We start from the raw sequence: 23477 nt of genomic DNA on the forward strand, positions 1-23477 counted from the left end.
TAGTGCACTATATAGGGAATAGGGTCCTGGTCTAAAGTAGTGCACAATACAGGGAATAGGGTGCCATTTGGGATGCTACCATAGTAAAATGCTGTGCTCAGGCCTGTAGACGAGAGAGGGGGAAGGAAGGAAGGAACCAAGATACCCCCTCACAGTTAGTCAATACAAGGAAGGAAGGAAGGAAGGAAGGAAGGAAGGAAGGACCCACTGCACCCCACCACAGTTAGTCAATACTAGGAAGGAAGGAAGGAAGGAAGGAAGGAAGGAAGGAAGGAAGGAAGGAAGGAAGGAAGGAAGGAAGGAAGGAAGGAAGGAAGGAAGGAAGGAAGGAAGGAAGGAAGGAAGGAAGGAAGGAAGGACCCACTGCACCCCACCACAGTTAGTCAATACTAGGAAGGAAGGAAGGAAGGAAGGAAGGAAGGAAGGAAGGAAGGAAGGAAGGAAGGAAGGAAGGAAGGAAGGAAGGAAGGAAGGAAGGAAGGAAGGAAGGAAGGAAGGAAGGAAGGACCCACTGCACCCCACCACAGTTAGTCAACACTAGGAAGGAAGGAGACTAGGAGAGGAGACAACAAACCCTGCTACACATCAAACCCTGCTACACATCAAACCCTGCTACACATCAAACCCTGCTACACATCAAACCCTGCTACACATCAAACCCTGCTACACATCAAACCCTGCTACACATCAAACCCTGCTACACATCAAACCCTGCTACACATCAAACCCTGCTACACATCAAACCCTGCTACACATCAAACCCTGCTACACACAAGAATTAAATCAGATGGTCTCATTTAATCTGCCATTTGTAATAAAGACTGCTTTTAAAAACGTTGATTGCGAGCATAAAGGGGTTAGAAACAGCGCATCTTATCAGCAAGACAATGATGGTGTATCATTGAGTCTTCTATTAAACAACGGAAAATCAGTGAAACCGTTTCTTTAAAAAATAAAAATACATTCATTCTGATATCAGTGAAACCATTTATAAAACACATGACTCACTCGGATCAACGAAAGTCACCCTAGATCATTTCAAAATGTCACTTTAATGTCAACTTGGTATGAACTATAGTGTTTTATTAAAGGAGAGGTCTACCAGTACCTTTCAACCTACTGTGTTTTATTAAAGGAGAGGTCTACCAGTACCTTTCAACCTACTGTGTTTTATTAAAGGAGGGGTCTACCAGTACCTTTCAACCTACTGTGTTTTATTAAAGGAGAGGTCTACCAGTACCTTTCAACCTACTGTATTTTATTAAAGGAGAGGTCTACCAGTACCTTTCAACCTACTGTGTTTTATTAAAGGAGAGGTCTACCAGTACATTTCAACCTACTGTGTTTTATTAAAGGAGAGGTCTACCAGTACCTTGCAACCAACTGTGTTTTATTAAAGGAGAGGTCTACCAGTACCTTTCAACCTACTGTGTTTTATTAAAGGAGAGGTCTACCAGTACCTTTCAACCTACTGTGTTTTATTAAAGGAGAGGTCTACCAGTACCTTTCAACCTACTGTGTTTTATTAAAGGAGAGGTCTACCAGTACCTTTCAACCTACTGTGTTTTATTAAAGGAGAGGTCTACCAGTACCTTTCAACCTACTGTGTTTTATTAAAGGAGAGGTCTACCAGTACCTTTCAACCTACTGTGTTTTAAGGGTTAGGGTTAACCCTAACCCATATAACGCTAATGTCTTGCAACCCAAAGGTTGCGTGTTCGAATCTCATCGCGGACAACGTCGCTAATACATACTACTGTTTAGCTACTTAGCATGTTAGCTAACCCTTCCCCTAACTCTTTAACTCCTAACCTTAACCCCAACCACAAACAAATTAGAATTTGTAACATGTCATACGTTTTGCAAATTCGGAACATATTGTACAAATTACAATTCGTAACACATCTTTCAAAATGGATGATGGACATCCACAAATAATACATACCATAGTAAATGTAACATATCATACTAAATTGGAGTTCCCCTGGATTTACATTTACTATGCCTACCCCCGAGTCCAAGTTGTTCAGGGCTGAGCTCTGGCCTAGGAGACACAGTCAGCTTCTCCTTACATCACAACTCTGTCCTGGGAGACACAGCCAGCTTCTCCTTACATCACAACTCTGTCCTGGGAGACATACAGCTAGCCAGCTTCTCCTTACAGCACAACTCTGTCCTGGGAGACACAGCCAGCTTCTCCTTACATCACAACTCTGTCCTGGGAGACATACAGCTAGCCAGCTTCTCCTTACATCACAGCTCTGGCCTGGGAGACACAGCCAGCTTCTCCTTACATCACAGCTCTGGCCTAGGAGACATACAGCTAGCCAACTTCTCCTTACAGCACAACTCTGGCCTGGGAGACATACAGCTAGCCAGCTTCTCCTTACATCACATCTCTGTCCTGGGAGACACAGCTAGCCAGCTTCTCCTTACAGCACAACTCTGGCCTAGGAGACACAGCCAGCTTCTCCTTACATCACAGCTCTGGCCTGGGAGACACAGCCAGCTTCTCCTTACATCACAGCTCTGGCCTAGGAGACATACAGCTAGCCAGCTTCTCCTTACAGCACAACTCTGGCCTGGGAGACATACAGCTAGCCAGCTTCTCCTTACATCACATCTCTGTCCTGGGAGAGACACAGCTAGCCAGCTTCTCCTTGCATCACAGCTCTGACCTGGGAGACATACAGCTAGCCAGCTTCTCCTTACAGCACAACTCTGTCCTGGGAGACATACAGCTAACCAGCTTCTCCTTACAGCACAACTCTGTCCTGGGACAGACACAGCTAGCCAGCTTCTCCTTACAGCACAACTCTGTCCTGGGAGACATACAGCTAGCCAGCTTCTCCTTACAGCACAACTCTGTCCTGGGACAGACACAGCTAGCCAGCTTCTCCTTACATCACATCTCTGGCCTGGGAGACATACAGCTAGCCAGCTTCTCCTTGCATCACAGCTCTGGCCTGTGGAGATACACAGCCAGCTGCTTCTCCTTACAGCACATCTCTGTCCTGGGAGAGACACAGCTAGCCAGCTTCTCCTTACATCACTCACAGCACAGCTGACGGAAGACCATAAATATCCCTCTGAGAAATGGAAAGTAGAGCCTGCTGGGCTGCTGTAGAGCTCCAGTATCTACCACGGTGACAGTAAATACTGTAGCACTAACTCAAGGTAAATATAGTTCTGATAGTGACTCACAACACAACTCATTCACATGAACCAGTCCTTTTACAACAAAGCCTGCTGCTAGACGTATCCACTACAGTGTTATCCCCGAGCAGTAAGTCAAGGTAAAAACCAGCCATGTCAGTGTGTAAGTGATTCATAACAACATGAGTCATTCAGGTTTAACCAGATGATGTAGCCTTTTATTTAAGACCTTTCCTTTGTAACAAAGCTGTAGGGGCCAGTACCGATCAGTGAGAACACCTAGCGTTAACTCAGAGCTGTAGGGGCCAGTACCGATCAGTGAGAACACCTAGCGTTAACTCAGAGCTGTAGGGGCCAGTACCGATCAGTGAGAACACCTAGCGTTAACACAGAGCTGTAGGGGCCAGTACCGATCAGTGAGAACACCTAGCGTTAACACAGAGCTGTAGGGGCCAGTACCGATCAGTGAGAACACCTAGCGTTAACTCAGAGCTGTAGGGGCCAGTACCGATCAGTGAGAACACCTAGCGTTAACACAGAGCTGTAGGGGCCAGTACCGATCAGTGAGAACACCTAGCGTTAACACAGAGCTGTAGGGGCCAGTACCGATCAGTGAGAACACCTAGCGTTAACACAGAGCTGTAGGGGCCAGTACCGATCAGTGAGAACACCTAGCATTAACTCAGAGCTGTAGGGGCCAGTACCGATCAGTGAGAACACCTAGCGTTAACACAGAGCTGTAGGGGCCAGTACCGATCAGTGAGAACACCTAGCGTTAACACAGAGCTGTAGGGGCCAGTACCGATCAGTGAGAACACCTAGCATTAACTCAGAGCTGTAGGGGCCAGTACCGATCAGTGAGAACACCTAGCGTTAACACAGAGCTGTAGGGGCCAGTACCGATCAGTGAGAACACCTAGCGTTAACACAGAGCTGTAGGGGCCAGTACCGATCAGTGAGAACACCTAGCATTAACTCAAAGTGCAACAGTTAATATTATTCTCCATTTTTCTCTCTGCATTGTGGGGAAGGACCCGTATGTATGCATTTCACTGTTAGTTTGTAAACTGGTGTAAACTATGTGACAAATACAATTTGATTTTAGTTCAAATATGAATCCCAACAAGAACACCTAGTAGGAACTGAAGGTTAACCAGCCCTGTTAGAGATGGCAACATTTAACCAGCCCTGTTAGAGATGACAACATTTAACCAGCCCTGTTAGAGATGCCAACATTTAACCAGCCCTGTTAGAGATGCCAACATTTAACCAGCCCTGTTAGAGATGCCAACATTTAACCAGCCCTGTTAGGGATGACAACATTTAACCAGCCCTGTTAGAGATGCCAACATTTAACCAGCCCTGTTAGAGATGCCAACATTTAACCAGCCCTGTTAGAGATGCCAACATTTAACCAGCCCTGTTAGAGATGCCAACATTTAACCAGCCCTGTTAGGGATGACAACATTTAACCAGCCCTGTTAGAGATGACAACATTTAACCAGCCCTGTTAGAGATGACAACATTTAACCAGCCCTGTTAGAGATGACAACATTTAACCAGCCCTGTTAGGGATGGCAACATTTAACCAGCCCTGTTAGAGATGACAACATTTAACCAGCCCTGTTAGAGATGACAACATTTAACCAGCCCTGTTAGGGATGACAACATTTAACCAGCCCTGTTAGGGATGACAACATTTAACCAGCCCTGTTAGAGATGACAACATTTAACCAGCCCTGTTAGGGGGTTAGAGATGACAACATTTAACCAGCCCTGTTAGAGATGACAACATTTAACCAGCCCTGTTAGAGATGACAACATTTAACCAGCCCTGTTAGGGATGACAACATTTAACCAGCCCTGTTAGAGATGACAACATTTAACCAGCCCTGTTAGGGATGACAACATTTAACCAGCCCTGTTAGAGATGACAACATTTAACCAGCCATGTTAGAGATGACAACATTTAACCAGCCCTGTTAGGGATGACAACATTTAACCAGCCCTGTTAGAGATGACAACATTTAACCAGCCATGTTAGGGATGACAACATTTAACCAGCCCTGTTAGGGATGACAACATTTAACCAGCCCTGTTAGGGATGACAACATTTAACCAGCCCTGTTAGGGATGACAACATTTAACCAGCCCTGTTAGGGATGACAACATTTAACCAGCCCTGTTAGAGATGACAACATTTAACCAGCCCTGTTAGAGATGACAACATTTAACCAGCCCTGTTAGAGATGACAACATTTAACCAGCCCTGTTAGGGATGACAACATTTAACCAGCCCTGTTAGAGATGACAACATTTAACCAGCCCTGTTAGGGATGACAACATTTAACCAGCCAGAGAAACTACTAGGCTGTCATCCCTTCTTCAGGCAACACACCAGTCACCTTTGAATTATTCATCCACCACCATGACAAGTCCTGTGAGTGAGTGAGTGAGTGAGTGAGTGAGTGAGTCATCTGAGCGGTGAACAGAACACAGCCACAGCTAACCCTGAACCCTGGCTGAGAACAGACTACATGACGATAACACAGCTAACCCTGAACCCTGGCTGAGAACAGACTACATGACGATAACACAGCTAACCCTGAACCCTGGCTGAGAACAGACTACATGACGATAACACAGCTAACCCTGAACCCTGGCTGAGAACAGACTACATAACGATAACACAGCTAACCCTGAACCCTGGCTGAGAACAGACTACATGACGATAACACAGCTAACCCTGAACCCTGGCAGAGAACAGACTACATGACGATAACACAGCTAACCCTGAACCCTGGCAGAGAACAGACTACATGACGATAACACAGCTAACCCTGAACCCTGGCTGAGAACAGACTACATAACGATAACACAGCTAACCCTGAACCCTGGCTGAGAACAGACTACATAACGATAACACAGCTAACCCTGAACCCTGGCTGAGAACAGACTACATGACGATAACACAGCTAACCCTGAACCCTGGCTGAGAACAGACTACATGACGATAACACAGCTAACCCTGAACCCTGGCTGAGAACAGACTACATAACGATAACACAGCTAACCCTGAACCCTGGCTGAGAACAGACTACATGACGATAACACAGCTAACCCTGAACCCTGGCTGAGAACAGACTACATGACGATAACACAGCTAACCCTGAACCCTGGCAGAGAACAGACTACATGACGATAACACAGCTAACCCTGAACCCTGGCAGAGAACAGACTACATGACGATAACACAGCTAACCCTGAACCCTGGCAGAGAACAGACTACATAACGATAACACAGCTAACCCTGAACCCTGGCTGAGAACAGACTACATAACGATAACACAGCTAACCCTGAACCCTGGCTGAGAACAGACTACATGACGATAACACAGCTAACCCTGAACCCTGGCTGAGAACAGACTACATGACGATAACACAGCTAACCCTGAACCCTGGCTGAGAACAGACTACATAACGATAACACAGCTAACCCTGAACCCTGGCTGAGAACAGACTACATGACGATAACACAGCTAACCCTGAACCCTGGCAGAGAACAGACTACATGACGATAACACAGCTAACCCTGAACCCTGGCAGAGAACAGACTACATGACGATAACACAGCTTGCTCTGGAACCGGTCACAAATCCCACTGCCTGCTTATTAACGTGCCATGTGTAATTTCATGACTACACACAGCAAGGTGATATGTGCTCTGAGATAGAGGGGGAGACATCAGGTTTCTGTGGCTCCACAGGGCCCAAAGATCAGCAATCACTACGTTTACAGCTCCACAAAGCCCCCAGATTTAAAGACAAGATAGAGACTTCTGATGGCAGGGCTGGTGGGGGGGGCAGGGCTGGTGGGGGTGCAGGGGGGGTGGGGGTGCAGGGGTGGGGGTGTGCAGGGCTGGTGGGGCGCAGGGGTGGGGGGCAGGGCTGGTGGGGTGGGTGCAGGGCTGGGGGGGGGGCAGTGCGCAGGGCTGGTGGGGGGGGGGGGGGGGGGGGGTCAGGGCTGGTTTTTCTTCCAGTGATGTCAGCGGTAAATCATTCCTTTGGAGATGTGAGAAGATGGTCATGCGGTGTTCTGGGAGACTGATGATGTCAGGACACCTGGGCTGAGTCCCAAATGGAACTCTAGTCCCTACATTTCCTTATTTAACTAGGCAAATCAGTAGTGCACCACTTTTGACCAGACACATAGGGAATAGGGCACTACTTTTGACCAGGACACATAGGGCATTGGTGAACTAGGGAATAGGGTGTCATTTGGGACACAACCAATGTGTAGGGCACTATATAGGGACACAGCCAATGTGTAGGGCACTATATAGGGAAGAGGGACACAGCCAATGGATACCGAGAGAAGAGAAAGGGCTCTGCTGTTGCCAGGGTCTGGGAACGGGAGAGCCATGAGGAATGACGGCATTCCAGGAATTTACAGGAAACGTCGTGTTCCTAGCTCATACAGGGAGAGGAGGACGGAAGCAGAGCATTCAGACATACCATCCTACACACACACACACACACACACACACACACACACACACACACACACACACACACACACAGTTCTGAAACAATAGCAGAGGGACAAAATCGCCAGATAACCATTCTGAACCAATAGCAGAGGGACAGAATCCCCACGTAACCATTCTGAACCAATAGCAGAGGGACAGAATCCCCACGTAACCATTCTGAACCAATAGCAGAGGGACAGAATCCCCACGTAACCATGCTGAACCAATAGCAGAGGGACAGAATCCCCACGTAACCATTCTGAACCAATAGCAGAGGGACAGAATCCCCACGTAACCATTCTGAACCAATAGCAGAGGGACAGAATCCCCACGTAACCATTCTGAACCAATAGCAGAGGGACAGAATCGCCACGTAACCATTCTGAACCAATAGCAGAGGGACAGAATCCCCATGTAACCATTCTGAACCAATAGCAGAGGGACAGAATCGCCACGTAACCATTCTGAACCAATAGCAGAGGGACAGAATCCCCACGTAACCATTCTGAACCAATAGCAGAGGGACAGAATCCCCACGTAACCATTCTGAACCAATAGCAGAGGGACAGAATCCCCACGTAACCATGCTGAACCAATAGCAGAGGGACAGAATCCCCACGTAACCATTCTGAACCAATAGCAGAGGGACAGAATCCCCACGTAACCATTCTGAACCAATAGCAGAGGGACAGAATCCCCACGTAACCATTCTGAACCAATAGCAGAGGGACAGAATCGCCACGTAACCATTCTGAACCAATAGCAGAGGGACAGAATCGCCACGTAACCATTCTGAACCAATAGCAGAGGGACAGAATCGCCACGTAACCATTCTGAACCAATAGCAGAGGGACAGAATCGCCACGTAACCATTCTGAACCAATAGCAGAGGGACAGAATCGCCACGTAACCATTCTGAACCAATAGCAGAGGGACAGAATCGCCACGTAACCATTCTGAACCAATAGCAGAGGGACAGAATCGCCACGTAACCATTCTGAACCAATAGCAGAGGGACAGAATCGCCACGTAACCATTCTGAACCAATAGCAGAGGGACAGAATCGCCACGTAACCATTCTGAACCAATAGCAGAGGGACAGAATCGCCATGTAACCATTCTGAACCAATAGCAGAGGGACAGAATCCCCACGTAACCATTCTGAACCAATAGCAGAGGGACAGAATCGCCATGTAACATGTCTACAGGACAACCATCTAGAAAGACACTGATGGAAAGTTACCTGACCAAACTCAAAAACACATACAGCTGTAGAATCCTCCAAATAAATCAAACCTCAACGCTACCAACTACATGAGCTGTCCCACACACACACAGAACTAGTACTATAAGTTCGTTTTAGTACTATTGCTACAAAAAAATATTGCTGTGACTATAATAATGTACATGTCCTGATATTTTAAACCTTTGTGAGTGCAACACTTACTGTTCATTTCTAATAGTTTGTTGACGTTTTTGTTTCTTCTCACTTTTGTTTATCTATTTCACTTGCTTTGGCAATGTAAACATATGTTTCCCATGCTATTAGAGACAGAGCGAGAGACAGAGAGCGAGACAGAGAGCGAGAGAGAGACAGAGAGCGAGAGACGATCTCTTCAGCCTGCAGCCTCTCTCTGAAGCTTTAGTCTTGCTGTCAGTAGGATTGTTCTTTATTGTGTAATCAGCTCTCTCTCTCTGGGTCGAGACGATACTTCAGGGGGCCTGGGACAGAGAGAGACACAGGCCAGACCACCCACACATCACTTCCTGGAGGTCCAGCCAGTCACAGCCTGAGGGAGAAGTCTGTCAGCCAGTCAGAGCGGCTGACTAGGGGGCCGACTAGACTAGGGGGCGACTAGACTAGGGGGCGACTAGACTAGGGGGCGACTAGACTAGGGGGCGACTAGACTAGGGGGCGACAAGAATAGGCCTTTTATTACGCTACAAGTCAGTCAATAGTCTGACACAGGGGCCTGCCAGTATGACATCAGCCAGTCTGAGCTTAAAGGAAAAGGCCTTTTTTTATTATGAAATCAGTCAGTCAACAGCGACCTACTAGTATGACTGTACTCCTGTCAGTCTACATGTCAGTATGGAAACAGCCAGGGGATATAACCTAAACAGGTGGTGTAAAACACAAGTATGACTGTACTCCTGTCAGTCTACATGTCAGTATGGAAACAGCCAGGGGATATAACCTAAACAGGCGGTGTAAAACACAAGTATGACTGTACTCCTGTCAGTCTACATGTCAGTATGGAAACAGCCAGGGGATATAACCTAAACAGGTGGTGTAAAACACAAGTATGACTGTACTCCTGTCAGTCTACATGTCAGTATGGAAACAGCCAGGGGATATAACCTAAACAGGTGGTGTAAAACACAAGTATGACTGTACTCCTGTCAGTCTACATGTCAGTATGGAAACAGCCAGGGGATATAACCTAAACAGGTGGTGTAAAACACAAGTATGACTGTACTCCTGTCAGTCTACATGTCAGTATGGAAACAGCCAGGGGATATAACCTAAACAGGTGGTGTAAAACACAAGTATGACTGTACTCCTGTCAGTCTACATGTCAGTATGGAAACAGCCAGGGGATATAACCTAAACAGGTGGTGTAAAACACAAGTATGACTGTACTCCTGTCAGTCTACATGTCAGTATGGAAACAGCCAGGGGATATAACCTAAACAGGTGGTGTAAAACACAAGTATGACTGTACTGTCACTTCACCTGTCTCCGTGGAACACTAATACGACAACAAGCAGTCAATTGCCCGACGGCAAAAGGCCTGTTACTATGACCATAGTCCCGCATGTCATTCTCCATGTCTGGAAACGGCCCATCAAGGTGACATAACACTACTGAAACAGATCACTGTGTGGAGATGGACACCTCAGTGTCATTCAGTACTTCAGAAAGCAGTCAATTATAAAACCTGCAGTATAAACATACCCGAGTCCCTATCCTGTCTGATAATACCTGCAGTATAAACATACCCGAGTCCCTATCCTGTCTGATAATACCTGCAGTATATAAACATACCGAGTCCCTATCCTGTCTGATAATACCTGCAGTATATAAACATACCGAGTCCCTATCCTGTCTGATAATACCTGCAGTATAAACACACCCGAGTCCCTATCCTGTCTGATAATACCTGCAGTATAAACATACCGAGTCCCTATCCTGTCTGATAATACCTGCAGTATAAACACACCGAGTCCCTATCCTGTCTGATAATACCTGCAGTATAAACATACCGAGTCCCTATCCTGTCTGATAATACCTGCAGTATATAAACATACCGAGTCCCTATCCTGTCTGATAATACTTGCAGTATATAAACATACCGAGTCCCTATCCTGTCTGATAATACTTGCAGTATAAACATACCGAGTCCCTATCCTGTCTGATAATACCTGCAATATATAAACATACCCGAGTCCCTATCCTGTCTGATAATACCTGCAGTATATAAACATACCCGAGTCCCTATCCTGTCTGATAATACCTGCAGTATAAACATACCGAGTCTCTATCCTGTCTGATAATACCTGCAGTATATAAACATACCAGAGAACACGTGTCAAATTCATTCCACAGAGGTCTGAGTGTCTGCAAATTTTCGCTCCTCCCTTGTAGTTGGTCCTCGGGACACGTTTTGTTTTTTTGCCACAGCGCTACACACTGCTGATTCAAATAATCAACTAAATCATCAAGCTTTGATCATTTCAAATCAGCTGTGGAGTGTTAGGGGGGAACATGTGTAGTGTTAGGGGGGAACATGTGTAGTGTTAGGGGGGGAACATGTGTAGTGTTAGGGGGGAACATGTGTAGTGTTGGGGGGGGAACATGTGTAGTGTTAGGGGGGGGAACATGTGTAGTGTTAGGGGGGGGAACATGTGTAGTGTTAGGGGGGGGAACATGTGTAGTGTTAGGGGGGGGAACATGTGTAGTGTTAGGGGGGGGAACATGTGTAGTGTTAGGGGGGGGAACATGTGTAGTGTTAGGGGGGGGAACATGTGTAGTGTTAGGGGGGGGAACATGTGTAGTGTTAGGGGGGGGAACATGTGTAGTGTTAGGGGGGGGAACATGTGTAGTGTTAGGGGGGGGAACATGTGTAGTGTTAGGGGGGGGAACATGTGTAGTGTTAGGGGGGGGAACATGTGTAGTGTTAGGGGGGGGAACATGTGTAGTGTTAGGGGGGGGAACATGTGTAGTGTTAGGGGGGGGAACATGTGTAGTGTTAGGGGGGGGAACATGTGTAGTGTTAGGGGGGGGAACATGTGTAGTGTTAGGGGGGGGAACATGTGTAGTGTTAGGGGGGGGAACATGTGTAGTGTTAGGGGGGGGAACATGTGTAGTGTTAGGGGGGGGAACATGTGTAGTGTTAGGGGGGGGAACATGTGTAGTGTTAGGGGGGGGAACATGTGTAGTGTTAGGGGGGGGAACATGTGTAGTGTTAGGGGGGGGAACATGTGTAGTGTTAGGGGGGGGAACATGTGTAGTGTTAGGGGGGGGAACATGTGTAGTGTTAGGGGGGGGAACATGTGTAGTGTTAGGGGGGGGAACATGTGTAGTGTTAGGGGGGGGAACATGTGTAGTGTTAGGGGGGGGAACATGTGTAGTGTTAGGGGGGGGAACATGTGTAGTGTTAGGGGGGGGAACATGTGTAGTGTTAGGGGGGGGAACATGTGTAGTGTTAGGGGGGGGAACATGTGTAGTGTTAGGGGGGGGAACATGTGTAGTGTTAGGGGGGGGAACATGTGTAGTGTTAGGGGGGGGAACATGTGTAGTGTTAGGGGGGGGAACATGTGTAGTGTTAGGGGGGGGAACATGTGTAGTGTTAGGGGGGGGAACATGTGTAGTGTTAGGGGGGGGAACATGTGTAGTGTTAGGGGGGGGAACATGTGTAGTGTTAGGGGGGGGAACATGTGTAGTGTTAGGGGGGGGAACATGTGTAGTGTTAGGGGGGGGAACATGTGTAGTGTTAGGGGGGGGAACATGTGTAGTGTTAGGGGGGGGAACATGTGTAGTGTTAGGGGGGGGAACATGTGTAGTGTTAGGGGGGGGAACATGTGTAGTGTTAGGGGGGGGAACATGTGTAGTGTTAGGGGGGGGAACATGTGTAGTGTTAGGGGGGGGAACATGTGTAGTGTTAGGGGGGGGAACATGTGTAGTGTTAGGGGGGGGAACATGTGTAGTGTTAGGGGGGGGAACATGTGTAGTGTTAGGGGGGGGAACATGTGTAGTGTTAGGGGGGGGAACATGTGTAGTGTTAGGGGGGGGAACATGTGTAGTGTTAGGGGGGGGAACATGTGTAGTGTTAGGGGGGGGAACATGTGTAGTGTTAGGGGGGGGAACATGTGTAGTGTTAGGGGGGGGAACATGTGTAGTGTTAGGGGGGGGAACATGTGTAGTGTTAGGGGGGGAACATGTGTAGTGTTAGGGGGGAACATGTGTAGTGTTAGGGGGGAACATGTGTAGTGTTAGGGGGGAACATGTGTAGTGTTAGGGGGGAACATGTGTAGTGTTAGGGGGGAACATGTGTAGTGTTAGGGGGGAACATGTGTAGTGTTAGGGGGGGAACATGTGTAGTGTTAGGGGGGGGAACATGTGTAGTGTTAGGGGGGGAACATGTGTAGTGTTAGGGGGGAACATGTGTAGTGTTAGGGGGGAACATGTGTAGTGTTAGGGGGGAACATGTGTAGTGTTAGGGGGGAACATGTGTAGTGTTAGGGGGGAACATGTGTAGTGTTAGGGTGGAAAACAAAACGGTTTGGGAAACGCTGAGGTAAGCAGAGAACACCTGGAGCCAAACATGACCAACCCAACCAGGGCTGAATGACTGGGACAACCAGTATACCATTACCAACCCAACCAGGGATGAATGACTGGGGCAACCAGTATACCATTACCAACCCAACCAGGGCTGAATGACTGGGACAACCAGTATACCATTACCAACCCAACCAGGGATGAATGACTGGGGCAACCAGTATACCATTACCAACCCAACCAGGGATGAATGACTGGGACAACCAGTATACCATTACCAACCCAACCAGAGCTGAATGACTGGGACAACCAGTATACCATTACCAACCAGGGCTGAATGACTGGGACAACCAGTATACCATTACCAACCCAACCAGGGCTGAATGACTGGGACAACCAGTATACCATTACCAACCCAACCAGGGCTGAATGACTGGGACAACCAGTATACCATTACCAACCCAACCAGGGCTGAATGACTGGGACAACCAGTATACCATTACCAACCCAACCAGGGCTGAATGACTGGCACAACCAGTATACCATTACCAACCCAACCAGAGCTGAATGACTGGGACAACCATTATAACATTACCAACCCAACCAGGGCTGAATGACTGGGACAACCAGTATACCATTACCATTACCAACCAGAGCTGAATGACTGGGACAACCAGTATACCAACCCAACCAGGGCTGAATGACTGGGACAACCAGTATACCATTACCAACCCAACCAGAGCTGAATGACTGGGACAACCAGTATACCATTACCAACCCAACCAGGGCTGAATGACTGGGACAACCAGTATACCATTACCAACCCAACCAGGGCTGAATGACTGGGACAACCAGTATACCATTACCAACCCAACCAGGGCTGAATGACTGGGACAACCAGTATACCATTACCAACCAGGGCTGAATGACTGGGACAACCAGTATACCATTACCATTACCAACCAGAGCTGAATGACTGGGACAACCAGTATACCATTACCAACCAGAGCTGAATGACTGGGACAACCAGTATACCATTACCATTACCAACCAGAGCTGAATGACTGGGACAACCAGTATACCATTACCAACCAGGGCTGAATGACTGGGACAACCAGTATACCATTACCAACCAGGGCTGAATGACTGGGACAACCAGTATACCATTACCAACCAGGGCTGAATGACTGGGACAACCAGTATACCAACCCAACCAGAGCTGAATGACTGGGACAACCAGTATACCATTACCAACCCAACCAGAGCTGAATGACTGGGACAACCAGTATACCATTACCAACCCAACCAGGGCTGAATGACTGGGACAACCAGTATACCATTACCAACCCAACCAGGGCTGAATGACTGGGACAACCAGTATACCATTACCAACCAGGGCTGAATGACTGGGACAACCATTATACCATTACCAACCCAACCAGGGCTGAATGACTGGGACAACCAGTATACCAACCCAACCAGGGCTGAATGACTGGGACAACCATTATACCATTACCAACCAGGGCTGAATGACTGAGACAACCAGTATACCATTACCAACCCAACCAGAGCTGAATGACTGGGACAACCAGTATATCATTACCAACCCAACCAGGGCTGAATGACTGGGACAACCATTATACCATTACCAACCCAACCAGGGCTGAATGACTGGGACAACCATTATACCAACCCAACCAGGGCTGAATGACTGGGACAACCATTATACCATTACCAACCAGGGCTGAATGACTGAGACAACCAGTATACCATTACCAACCCAACCAGAGCTGAATGACTGGGACAACCAGTATATCATTACCAACCCAACCAGGGCTGAATGACTGGGACAACCAGTATACCATTACCAACCCAACCAGAGCTGAATGACTGGGATAACCAGTATACCATTACCAACCCAACCAGAGCTGAATGACTGGGACAACCAGTATACCATTACCAACCCAACCAGAGCTGAATGACTGGGATAACCATGGTAGGTATACCATTACCAACCCAACCAGAGCTGAATGACTGGGACAACCATGGTAGGTATACCATTATGAACCCAACCAGAGCTGAATGACTGGGACACCATGGTAGGTATACCATTACCAACCTAGCCGTTAGTCATCCATAGAGAGCAACCTCTAAGCAGCCATTACATTTCCATTGTCTCTTAATATAAAAGCCTGTAGATTACAGAGGTCAAATTGTTACTCTACAAAAATGTCTGTTTGGTTTCAATGAGTGGAAGGAAGCTTAGTCCCCCCCCCAAAAAAAAAAAAAAAAACAATTGTATGTGTATTTTTCCATATATAGACACACTATGTGTTTTAATAAAATCAACTATATGTATTGAGCTTGTCTGATGCTTTAAGCACACTTAAAAAAAAAAAAACTGACACAAATTACTCAAGAGGGAGTCAGAGATCAAGATAAGTCTTTCTGGGTATTTTTTTTTTTTTTTTTTTAATATATAAATAACTGCCCCCTGACCTCCCTCCTCCCGCTGGCCTTGGCAGATTCTGTATTACCCTTCTGAAGTTGCCCAGAAATAGGTTACACCAGGGCTAAGCAACCTTTTCCCCCATCTGGAGTGCCAATATAGCTTACCATTTCTACGTGCCACTTCTGATTTTTATACGCACATCTTGGTGGAACAGTTTCCTCTATAAAAGCCTTTGCCTCTCAGTCAGTCATGTGGTCTTCTTCGTTGGTAGGAAAATAAATCTAAATCCTGTTCTGTCACCGATCCAGAGGAAACATTTTGTTATGATACTAGGCTGGTACTGAGTGAGTGTGAGCGAGAGCGAGGGCCGGACAGGCGAGCGAGATCGCGAGGGAAGGCAGGCGAGAAGAGAAATAGTAGGGAGAAGAGAGGTAGGAAGAGCCACAGAGTGCATGTACAGACAGGCTGGTTTAATCGCTACCTTCCATCACAGACACGCCAACAAACGTTGCACTTATAAGGGCTGGAAACCCTGTGTTTGGGTGTCACTCCGTTCCATTGCCAGTCGTTTATGGACTAATCAGAGAAAACATTTAGCTACGTACGCTTCATTTAGCTAAGATACAGTGACCTAACATAGTAACAAGTTGTTCCTGGGCAAGACTAAACAAGCCACAACATGTCCTTATGAGGAGAGAGAGAGAAGTGGAGCAACTCAGTCTGATACTGTATCATACATACTGATTACATCCCAAATGGGCCCCCCTCTTCACTAGAGCCCTATGAACCCTGGTCAAAAGGAGTGCTATAGTGCACAGGGAAATAGGGTGTAATTTGGGACACACCCCACTGACACACTGTCAGAGGAATGCATGAACTGAGAGGCAACTGATCGGTTCAGAGCTGAAACATGGATTTAAATTACACTCACTCTAGCTTGCTATTCTCCTCCATAGGTTCAGAGCTGACACATGGATTTAAATTACACTCACTCTAGCTTGCTATTCTCCTCCATAGGTTCAGAGCTGAAACATGGATTTAATGCCACCCATCATATATAGCTGTTCTCTCTCTCTCTCTCTCTCCCCCCCCCTCTCTCTCTCTCCTCTCCCCTCCTCTCCCTCTTCCCCCCCCATAGTTTGCTGTTCAAATAAAACCCACAACAGGTGTCATGGTCAGACCCAGGGGTTCAGGTCACACTGGGGTCAAGGAGCTTATGCTGCATTCAGATATAGCCGACTTCAAAATAGCTGCTTAGGAATTGTAGCATATGGATGAAACGTATCCGGTTGTTTGACTGAGCAGAGTAGCGTGTAACCTGTATAATTCTTTAATGTCCACAGGGGATACAAAACATGGGGACACGGACACAAAGCCACACATATAGACCCCCCCCCCCACACACAGACACACACACACACAGCAAATGGCATGTACGTGTATATATAGATGTAGGACTGGTTCATACTTGAATCTATTCTTTGTGGTACACTGGATTCAAACACCTTCAGTTAAAATTATTCTGGATTAATTTTGTATTCTTTGTTTCCTGCTCTAGTGTTATATTTACTGCTGGATAAAACTTATTTACTATTATGTGTTCATTTCTTTGCCAAACTGGCGATTTGACACGAAAATAAAAACGAGACAGACAGAAAGAGCGAACGAGAGACAAAAAGGCAAAATTTCATATCACTAATGAATAATACATGTTCTAGATTTTCTCTGAGTTGTGTGTGACCTCAGGGAGAGAACACATTCATTTCTCCATTCTGATGGTTTTATACTATTCAATCAAACTTCAACCAGAAATTGAACGATGAGGGGACCCCCCCCCCCCCCCCCCCAAAAAAAATCTAAAATTTAAATAAATCAAGGCCTTATTTTTAACCAAATATTGAAATTGTGATATGACTTGAGATTTAGATCAAAACAGTTGGTTGAACTGTTGGAATCATGGAAATATAATGAGTATTCTAATTATACAGTTATAATGTAATAAGGGGCATTTTGAATACAGTGTTTGACATGACAATGAATGAAAAAGCCAGGAGGCATTCATAGAATACCAATAGGATCCCTATTGAGGCCTTATTGTGACAGGGTAGGAACCAAAGTGTTGGTCAGTGTTTCCTATGGGAGTGGGACCCTACAATCTTTGGCTACATTAAAATGGTTTCTCTTACTTCATGTAGCTAACATTCACGCTTTGCGTATTCCTCTCAGATTTAGAAGATACTGTTGCACAAACATGCTGATTTAGGCCTACACCATCACAGGTATCAGTATTAGCTAGCGACGTTTGCAACTTACTAAGAAAATACCAACTACCTGTTTGCAGACAGTAAGATACACAAACCAAGTGTAATTATAGAACGCTTGTGGATTTATATTAAGAAGCAAATTGGAAAGCTGCATCGTTGGCACCAATCAACATATTGTTGCATCTGCTGAATCGACCATGCAGACTGAAGAGTGGACGGTCAGCAGATGATCTCTGGTGGTCGAGCAACAAGGCTCGGTGAGTGACACACACACACACACACACACACACACACACACACACACACACACACACACACACACACACACACACACACACACACACACACACACACACACACACACACACACACACACACACACACACACACACAGCTTACCCTGGACACCGTGAGGGGCATGCTGAAGTCTTTCCCCCCCTGAAGTCTGAATCCCCATGGTGCTGGACCGTTGAGGGTTATACAGTATATACTCATGGCCTATAGAGGAGAGAAGAGAGAGGGTTATTCATGGAATATATAAGAGAGAGAGAGAGAGAGAGGACACACTGAACAAAAATATAAAAACACAACATGTAAAGTGTTGGTCCCATGTTTGATGAGCTGAAATAAAAGATCCCTGAAATGTTCCATACACACAAAAAGGTTATTTCTCTCATTCTGTGCACAAATGCATTTACATCCCTGTTAGTGAGCATTTCTCCTTTGCCAAGACGGCATATCAATAAGCTGATTAAACAGCACGATCATTACACAGGTGCACCTTGTGCTGCGGACAATAAGATGCCACTCTAAAATGTGCATTTTTATCACAACACAATGCCACAGATGTCTCAAGTTTTGAGGGAGCGTGCAATTGCCATGCTGACTGCAAGAATGTCCACCAATGTCGTTCTAGAGAATTTGGCAGTAAGTGCAACTGATCTCACAACAGCAGACCACGTGTAACCACGCCAGCCCAGGACCTCCACATCCGGCTCCTTCACCTGCGGTATCATCTGAGACCAGCCACCCAGACAGCTAGTGAAACTGGGGAGTATTTCTGTCTGTAATAAAGCCCTTGTGGGGAAAAACCTCATTCTGATTGGCTGGTCCTGGCTCCCCATGGCAGCGCCCCTGCCCAGTCATGTGAAATCCATAGATTAGGTCCTAATGAATTTATTTCAATTGACCTACAATGAGCTAAGGTTTTAATTCCTTGCATAGAACTACATGCAAGGCCTGTTTCTGTGAGGAGAGTTGGTATGGATGGGCTTGCCTTGGCAGCAGAACACCCAACACAGCAGGGACTCAGAGTTCCCTCATCCCCAGGTCCTCACAGGTTGCATCCTATATGGCACCCTAATTCCTTTATAGTGCACTACTTTTTGACCTGCGCCCTATGAACAGTAGTGCACTATGTGGAGAATAGGTTACCATTTAGGACAGTGTTTCCCAAACCAGCATCTATAAACAACAATAAACGCGTGCTGATTAGCTGAATCAGAGGTGATAGACTAGTGTTGGAATGATTCCACCATGTAGCTCCTTAAATGGGTCACAGTGTAGAAGATCTAACACATTCTCAGTTGTTTTCATGTCACCCAGAAAGCAACCAAACAAGGAGCCAGTTAGGACCTCTTCACACTACTTAGACTGACCACACACACGGTCCAGGATAGAGATACCTGTGTAGTGTAAAGAGATGGAACTACATTCTACATTTTCATTTTTAGTCATTTAGCAGACGCTCTTATCCAGAGCGACTTACAGTAGTGAATACATACATTTATTATTATTTTTTTTTTTTTGTACTGGCCCCCCGTGGGAATCGAACCCACAACTCTGGCGTTACACACACACCATGCTGGCGTTGCAAACACCATGCTCTACCAACTGAGCCACAGGGAAGGCCAAATCTCTTTTTAAATTTTTTTTTTTTTTAAGAGATGTCTCCCACACTACCTCCTGAGGTAGTCATCTACACCACATAGCCCCTCTGAGTGGTAAAGTGTAAAGACAACAGCTCTCCCACACCACGTCCCTGCAAAAAAAATTACCTTAAAATGCTCTGTTTGCCAGATTGAAAATTAAAGGCGTTTGTGAATCATTGCATTAAAATCAAGTGTGCAAACATGGCTTAGATGAGAAGCTCCTGTATAGTTTGAATTTTCTATCCTTATTTTGTTTGTCTCTATACTATGGTATTTACGGTATGATAAATAGCTGAACTCAAGAGGTGAGGGAGGAATGTAATTCCAGCCACATCACATCCAAGGACCGTAAACAGAGAAGATACAAATCCGAAGTTGGAGACAGACCCCGACTAGACATATTTTATTCATGTAAATCCACCCTTAGGTCACGACCCTTTAAACCAGGGTCACAAAAGGAAGGAATGTGCCATGACCCACCAGTGGGCTCTAACACACTGGTTGAGAAACAGTCTAATGCTAGGCTAAACTAACTCAAAATGTTTCAAGACGCTGCTGTGCAAAGCGATGGAATATCTACCCATGGAATCCTACAGGAAGAGAGTGCAAGGCCTGACTGGAGTTACTCATTAGAGAAAACTAGAAAACTATTTTCTACAAATATCTCATTAAGTCTAACGCTAGGCTAAACTGCATTAGATGACTAAAATGTATTTTCTATTTTCTACAAATATCTCATTAAGTCTAACGCTAGGCTAAACTGCATTAGATGACTAAAATGTATTTTCTATTTTCTACAAATATCTCATTAAGTCTAACGCTAGGCTAAACAGCATTAGATGACTAAAATGTATTTTCTATTTTCTACAAATATCTCATTAAGTCTAACGCTAGGCTAAACTGCATTAGATGACTAAAATGTATTTTCTATTTTCTACAAATATCTCATTAAGTCTAACGCTAGGCTAAACTGCATTAGATGACTAAAATGTATTTTCTATTTTCTACAAATATCTCATTAAGTCTAACGCTAGGCTAAACAGCATTAGATGACTAAAATGTATTTTCTATTTTCTACAAATATCTCATTAAGTCTAACGCTAGGCTAAACAGCATTAGATGACTAAAATGTATTTTCTATTTTCTACAAATATCTCATTAAGTCTAACGCTAGGCTAAACTGCATTAGATGACTAAAATGTATTTTCTATTTTCTACAAATATCTCATTAAGTCTAACGCTAGGCTAAACAGCATTAGATGACTAAAATGTATTTTCTATTTTCTACAAATATCTCATTAAGTCTAACGCTAGGCTAAACAGCATTAGATGACTAAAATGTATTTTCTATTTTCTACAAATATCTCATTAAGTCTAACGCTAGGCTAAACTGCATTAGATGACTAAAATGTATTTTCTATTTTCTACAAATATCTCATTAAGTCTAACGCTAGGCTAAACTGCATTAGATGACTAAAATGTATTTTCTATTTTCTACAAATATCTCATTAAGTCTAACGCTAGGCTAAACTGCATTAGATGACTAAAATGTATTTTCTATTTTCTACAAATATCTCATTAAGTCTAACGCTAGGCTAAACTGCATTAGATGACTAAAATGTATTTTCTATTTTCTACAAATATCTCATTAAGTCTAACGCTAGGCTAAACTGCATTAGATGACTAAAATGTATTTTCTATTTTCTACAAATATCTCATTAAGTCTAACGCTAGGCTAAACAGCATTAGATGACTAAAATGTATTTTCTATTTTCTACAAATATCTCATTAAGTCTAACGCTAGGCTAAACTGCATTAGATGACTAAAATGTATTTTCTATTTTCTACAAATATCTCATTAAGTCTAACGCTAGGCTAAACTGCATTAGATTACTAAAATGTATTTTCTACAAATATCTCATTAAGTCTAACGCTAGGCTAAACAGCATTAGATGACTAAAATGTATTTTCTATTTTCTACAAATATCTCATTAAGTCTAACGCTAGGCTAAACTGCATTAGATTACTAAAATGTATTTTCTATTTTCTACAAATATCTCATTAAGTCTAACGCTAGGCTAAACTGCATTAGATTACTAAAATGTATTTTCTATTTTCTACAAATATCTCATTAAGTCTAACGGTAGGCTAAACTGCATTAGATGACTAAAATGTATTTTCTATTTTCTACAAATATCTCATTAAGTCTAACGCTAGGCTAAACTGCATTAGATGACTAAAATGTATTTTCTATTTTCTACAAATATCTCATTAAGTCTAACGCTAGGCTAAACTGCATTAGATGACTAAAATGTATTTTCTATTTTCTACAAATATCTCATTAAGTCTAACGCTAGGCTAAACTGCATTAGATGACTAAAATGTATTTTCTATTTTCTACAAATATCTCATTAAGTATTAGAACAGGAGCTAGGCATACGGAAGAGCTCAAGTCTGGACTTCAGACTGGGAGCCCTGGGTCATATATTCAAGGAAAACAGAAGAAAGACTGAAACGGAGTGTCTACATCAATTCTTGACCAATAAGAAACGACTGGGGGGGGGGTTTTCGTTGCAAAAAAAAAATGTTTTGCTACGTTGTGCACTAATAAATACAACTCAGAGTCACATCCACCTCTGGTCTGAATGACATACTGACAGTCAGACATACAGTGTTCAGAGAACAGCGGAGGGACATTGCTTTTACATTCAGGTGACCCCAAACAGACTTACAGTACCAGTCGAAAGTTGACACACCTACTCATTAAAGGGTTTTTCTTATTAATTTTTTTGTACTATTTTCTACATTGTACAATACTTGTGAAGATGTCAAAACTATGAAATAACACATATGGAATTAGGTAGTAAACAACTCAAAATATATTTTAGATTCTTCAAAAGTATCCGCCCTTTGCCTTGATGGCAGCTTTGCACACTCTTGGCATTCTCTCAACCAGCTTCATGAGAAATGCTTTTCCAACAGTCTTGAAGGAGTTCCCACATATGCTGAGCACTCGTTGGCTGTTAGTCCTTCACTCTGCGGTTCAACTCATCCCAAACCATCTCAATTGGGTTAAGGTTGGGTGATTGTGGAGGCCAGGTCATCTGATGCAGCACTCCATCACTCTCCTTCTTGGTCAAATAGCCCTTACACACCATGGAGGTGTGTTGGGTCATTGTCCTGTTGAAACACAAATGATAGTCCCACTAAGCCCAAACCAGATGGGATGGCCTATCGCTGCAGAATGCTGTGGTAGCCATGCTGGTTAAGTGTGACTTGAATTCTAAATAAATCACAGACTGTGTCACCAGCAAAGCACCCCCACACCATCACACCTCCTCCTCCATGCTTCACGGTGGGA

At 44.9% G+C, this 23477-nt stretch overlaps 1 protein-coding gene across 6 annotated transcripts in view; it reads right to left on the minus strand.

Moving 5' to 3' along the window:
- The window catches only part of pdlim7 (PDZ and LIM domain 7), a 92516-nt gene that overhangs the window by 64079 nt on the left and 4960 nt on the right, over positions 1 to 23477 (minus strand). For all 6 annotated transcript variants that reach the window (XM_082974885.1, XM_082974887.1, XM_082974886.1 and 3 more), the window contains 1 exon segment: positions 18585 to 18683. In XM_082974885.1, the coding sequence (XP_082831011.1) occupies positions 18585 to 18683 (99 nt within the window).

Source organism: Salmo salar, chromosome 05 (genome assembly GCF_965601325.2).
Source record: "Salmo salar chromosome 05, fSalSal1, whole genome shotgun sequence".
NCBI lineage: Eukaryota > Metazoa > Chordata > Actinopteri > Salmoniformes > Salmonidae > Salmo > Salmo salar.